This window comes from Mizuhopecten yessoensis, unplaced genomic scaffold, assembly GCF_002113885.1.
Source record: "Mizuhopecten yessoensis strain PY_sf001 unplaced genomic scaffold, ASM211388v2 scaffold4483, whole genome shotgun sequence".
Lineage (NCBI taxonomy): Eukaryota > Metazoa > Mollusca > Bivalvia > Pectinida > Pectinidae > Mizuhopecten > Mizuhopecten yessoensis.
In genome coordinates, this window is record NW_018405569.1 from 294544 (window position 1) to 300543 (window position 6000).

General features: G+C 34.4%; 1 protein-coding gene across 1 annotated transcript in view; it reads right to left on the reverse strand.

The window, feature by feature from the left end:
• LOC110449098 (transcription factor ETV6-like) overlaps positions 1-3476 on the reverse strand; it is a 78593-nt gene extending 75117 nt beyond the window's left edge. Inside the window, exon 1 of the mRNA XM_021495721.1 lies at positions 3383-3476. Coding sequence (XP_021351396.1) covers positions 3383-3403 — 21 coding nt within the window. The 5' untranslated portion in view covers positions 3404-3476. The remainder of the gene's footprint in view (positions 1-3382) is intronic.
• Between the last annotated feature and the right edge of the window lie 2524 nt (positions 3477-6000).

Sequence of the window (6000 nt, forward strand, 5' to 3'; positions counted from 1 at the left end):
GATTCCTACTCTCACACCTTATATCATCGGTTATCGATGGATGCCTACTGTCACACCTTATATCATTGGTTATTGGTGGATTCCTACTGTCACACCTTATACCATTGGTTATTGATGGATTCCTACTGTCACCCCTTATATCATTGTTTATTGATGAATTCCTACTGTCACACCTTATATCATTGTTATTGATGGATTCCTACTGTCACACATTATATTATTGGTTATTGATGAATTCCTACTGTCACACTTTATATCATTGGTTATTGATGGATTCCTACTGTCACACCTTGTTTCATTGTTATTGATGGATTCCTACTGTCACACCTTATACCATTGGTTATTGATGGATTCCTACTGTCACACCTTATATCATTGTTTATTGATGAATTCCTACTGTCACACCTTATATCATTGGTTATTGATGGATTCCTACTGTCACACCTTGTATCATTGTTATTGATGGATTCCTACTGTCACACCTTATACCATTAGTTATTGATGGATTCCTACTGTCACACCTTATACCATTGGTTATTGATGGATTCCTACTGTCACACCTTATATCATTGTTATTGATGGATTCCTACTGTCACACATTATATCATTGGTTATTGATGGATTCCTACTGTTACACCTTATATCATTGGTTATTGATGGATTCCTACTGTCACACCTTATACCATTGTTATTGATGGATTCCTACTGTCACATCTTATATCATTGGCTTATGTTGGATTCTTAGATAGCACTATTATCATAAGTACTGTTTGCTTCTTAATGTAACACGTTATACCATCGGTTAATGGTTCCGTTTCTACTCAAGGTAGACTCAATGCAACCACCAAATGTTACCTGTTTCATCTGCCCATAGTATTGACCAAATTGGTATTGTCATAAACTTTTTACATTTAAACTTATGAATTCAATCTTTTTTGTTGCTCGTCATAATTTGGCTGTGTCGAACTATCGGTGTACACCATCATGTTGTAAGATGGTTCTTCAATGACGTACTATATATTTTTTACATAACGTCAAAACGTGGACAAACCATCAGGATGGACTTTCATAAGTTCCAATTACTGAAAAAACACATTTTGATTGAAATATAAGGATTGACTCTTGCTTTGATCGATTTCATGGGATGATGTATTGAGTTTGTCTTGAAACATTTTCAACATGAACTGAGTTCATTAAATTTGTTTCAAGAATAACTCAATTCATCACCCCAAGAAATTGACCAAAGCAAGATTCGATCCTTAAATGTTAGATTCTTGAAATAACCATTTTTTCATTGGCTACTGTTAGATTCCTAATGTGACGAATTCAATCATTGGTCCCTGTTATAATACGAATGTAACACAATATATAATTGAGTGTATCTAGATTACGACCATGTTGAAATGTAGTTCTTTAACTCATTACTACTATACCATTGTGTATTGTTATATTCCTACATTGTTATGCCACGCGTTATATCACCGAAAGTTGTGTAACACATAAATCCAAACGCTTAACATGCGAGAAACTTAAGGTATGAGATGTATGGTACAAGACGTTGTACACCAGCATAGCAATGTCATTATCCTCGTGATGAACATCAATCTATCCCAGCGACTGCCAACATTAAGTTCACTTACCTCTGGGTTTTTTCCCCAATTATTTGTTTTACGTAATATGAGTATGAATTTATTAATCCACATTCCAAGTGTCTTGCTGACGTATAAGTTTACAATGTGTTTATATAAGCATGATTTCAAGGTACAGTTTTATTGTCTGTCGGATGCTAATAGAATGTGAACGTATGATTGTCAATCTGATATTAGTATTATAAAAACGTTTGATTGACGTTCCCTAGATAAATAGAATGAATAAAAAAATGAAAAAAGGCGTTTGGTCGCCAGCTTTATACACTTGGAACGAAATCGTGTGGTCATCAGTTTGTAGAGGAATGTAATGGAACGAAAATGTAAACTCTTCGGACACGTTAAGCTTATACACGTTCGGTTACCATGGATATTTTTCGGGTTGGGGTAATTTTGTTTATTTGATATTTTGATACTGGATTTTGCTCGAGGAACTATCATTGACTCATGGATATAAATTTCAAAATTAATTGGATTTGGATCATAATGCTTTCATATTTGCTGCTCTGTGTTGGTTGTCTTCAAATGATAAAGGCAGCTAAACAGATTATTTGATGCTAATAACACCATAACAAGTTTGAAATTAATAACAAAACTGTTGTCATTTTCGGAATAAGAATTATCAATTTGGTATGAACGCTATTATTTTGTGAGGGGTATTATAAAGTCAGCAGCAACATTAATATTACAATATTATAACACAAGACGCCTCAACAGGGTCTGAACATATTATAAGTTATTTATGACGTGCATCGGAGTGCTTACCCCAATTGGTCAAAGTGATTTGATGGTCGCGTTCCTTGGCTCATTTTGCAGCCCTGTCGCGAATCGATATCTGCGATGTAACTTGGTATTAATATGTTTGGCTGTTTTTTATGCTTCTCCACTCATAACGAGAACAACCCAAACAAGAAATGTTAATGAAAAAAGGCCACCAAAAGGATGCCATTTGCATTCATTTTTACTGATTAAGCCATCATGTTGCTTCTATCAAAAACTTAAAATTACTTTGAAAAAACGCAAGGAACACCTCTCATAAATGTTTGTCAACGAAACCAGGCTTTTGGTTATATTTTGGTTGAAGTTGCTGCCATGCTTGGTATATTTGCAATTACTTTGCATTTGTAGTACTTTAAGTAATGTACCTATGGCAACGTACCGATGCTGGTATGTGTACCACACTATATGTCTGAATGCAATATTATTATATGAATTGTTACAGTTTTTTCAACATCCTGAGATTTGATATATATACCACATGTGTATAGCGCATATCACAAGTGTACCATCTTAAATGGTGTTTGTATCAACCTGTCTCTTAATGCCTCCTGAAAATTAAGAAACTGTTGCTCCCTCCCCTCGATATAGAAAGGTCTGACTGATACAACTATACTTGTGTATATATTAAGAAATATAGTCTAGGAAGTTTGCTAATATATATGCAATATTTCGTTCTGTTATATTTACATGTGACTGTTTGAAGAAAATGGATCAAACATTATATTTGGAATTCTTTGACAAAGACTATATGTAGCTATTCAAGTTATAAGTACATGTATATATAAATACATGCGTATGTACATATATTCTCATTTCAACACGACGCAAATATTCCTAAACCTATCAAAACTAGCATGGACGCTGTAAACAGTCAAAGAGTTTACAATTCATCAGAAAAAAGTCATATTTAACTTGATTTGAAACAAATTTGGAAAGATTAAACACGAACATCTTACCTTTGAATCTGTACAGGTCATAAGCCGTTCAAATGTACGTCCGACCTCTCGTTGGACGGGTGCGGTCAATGCATCTTACATAGGAAGACATACTGCAAATCACCTGCCGGCATTACTTCCTCTTTGTAAACACACGTGCATACGCATTAATATAGAAATAAAATCATGCTTAGACATCTATATAATCCTTTGTGTGATCTAGCCAGTTTTATTATGACTTAATGCATACTTGAAGTTAATTCAAAAAGGGGGATCCCCTTAGACAGGTACCGGTTTAACTTTTGCCGCCATCCAATGGCAAAGCAGTAACCAATGCCCAGGATATGGACTAAGATCTGTGTAACTATATATGCATTTACACTTACACAAGTTGTATAAATCATCCTGAGGTTGATGATTACATTTTTATTTTTATATCCAAACATATTTCAATAAGCAGACAATCCTGCATTTTCTGTTTACATATTTTATTTAGAGAACAAATGTTGCAGTGTCAGTATGTCAATATACCCGGAAAACATTGGATAAACCGTGTGTGTGTCTTGTAAGATCAGGAAGAGGAACATTATATTTTATCATTTACATTTACAGGTAGAGTGTTCTGCGGGCTGGGTGGTGTACGTTTAATAACCTTTACAAAATCAAATGTGTTAAAAAATAGTGTGTGAAATTGTACGATGATTTCAATAGCCCAACATCGGGAAAATGCTGAAACAGTGCATTTGTCATTTGATGGTCTATCAATATCCTCCTGGTATGCGTGTCTACCATCAGGTTTCGTGTTACCCTCCATGCCCTTTATTTACTACTGTATTGAGGCATCATTTCAGAAGTGGCGTTGTTTACAATGTTGTAGATAGCATCATCACCATCTTGTTTCATGTTGTCATACAAATCATGATCACTTTTATTGATCCACGTTACTTATCGCTTTCGTCATAGAAGCGTCAATTATAAGGAAAATAGTCAAGATACTCCATCTCATATATGTTTATTCTGCTTGCGATTAAGCATATGTATGATACCCTATACACCCTACACACATGTAAATATCCCAGTTCACTGGTCTATTATCAATAATACTCATAACCTTCAAAAAAGAATGTGAGCACGCGCGGTTAATTTGGTTGGGTGGATAGGTAATAAACAGTTGATCACGCATTGTTTCAGTATATGACAACCTAAATTCACATACATTTATTACAACATGGAAAAGGTATCGCATTCAGTACTGTACTTCTGTCGTACTGAGGTAGAAAGACTCGGTGTTGTAATTTCCCCAAACAAGATTTCCCGGTTATTTTTTATTGTAAAGCAGGAATCGTTATGAACGTGGTGTTGGTCATGATGTTTGATCTGTTTATACTTTTCTGCGACATTAATAATCTCACTTAAGCGGCCCACAAACTACCGTTGTCTTGGGTATGAACATAGAAAAAAATACAATAAATATCACAGGAAATAGCAGCTGAACTACTGTGTCTATTGGAAAGTTTTGTGGATCTCTCTACATGTGAACTTCCGATTTCTCCCCTACATGTACTTGCTGTCACTATGCTATCTAGTTGTTTTTAATTTTGTAAGACAGCAGCTGTATATCATGTCCAATTAAAGGACATGCGATGCGTTCAGCTTAATTGCTGCCTTCGGCTGTCTTTAGCCGAGGGGACTATTGATTTTATATAATAGCAGTATTTTCAATTATAGTATATCAGTTCTATCTTCTTGTAATATGATGTATATGTACATGTAATTGTTCTGTTTCACTGTGTCTTGATAAAGGAGCGGATCGATTCGAAAATTTGACAACCTTAACTTTTCCACACTGTTGGAATTACTTCTTTGCCACATGTCCAATTAAAGAGATATACATACGATGGCATTGCTACTGTTACAGTGATCCTTTGCTCTACAAAACAGTGAACAAAAAGATTGGAGACACAAACATTTTCAAGATAGTGAGCCCGTAAGATACCGGTAGTGATAGATACAAGCTGCTCCAACAGGGTAAGCATTACTGGAATCGCATGTGTTTTGAACAGCTCAGTATTTTTCTGACATATGTTATCAGCAACACATATAGTAGAGACAATGAAGCAGTGCAATACAACTTCAATTGTTTGTTAAATTTTATAACTTTCCTCTGTGTTAAAAGAGTCAATGCTACTGTGGCTAATAGCTGATGGTACATTTATGTGTTTATTAAACATTATATGCAGATGTACATACCATACAATTATAATAACAGTGCTGTGACTAATTCACTTGGTCAGTTGCTTTTTGAGATTCATGTAAGGCTAACAGAACTAGAAAGATCATATTTAAACACCACAGCAATGAATATACCTGTAAAATAAACAGCTACTTTTTTTAGAATGCATAGTTTGTATAACAGGGGTTGTTAATTAATAATTATACCTCTTATTTCGTAGGTTTAATTTGTCATGTATTTAAAATGTCTCAGGCATGAAATGTGTCAATTATTATTAAACATGTTTAATGTGTTTTTTATTAACAGGTGTTAGCATAAACATGTGTAATGTATCTTCTTCTAATATAGTTGTGATGATTTTAAACATGTTTTATGTGTGTTCCTGTTATACATTTCCCTTTCTACA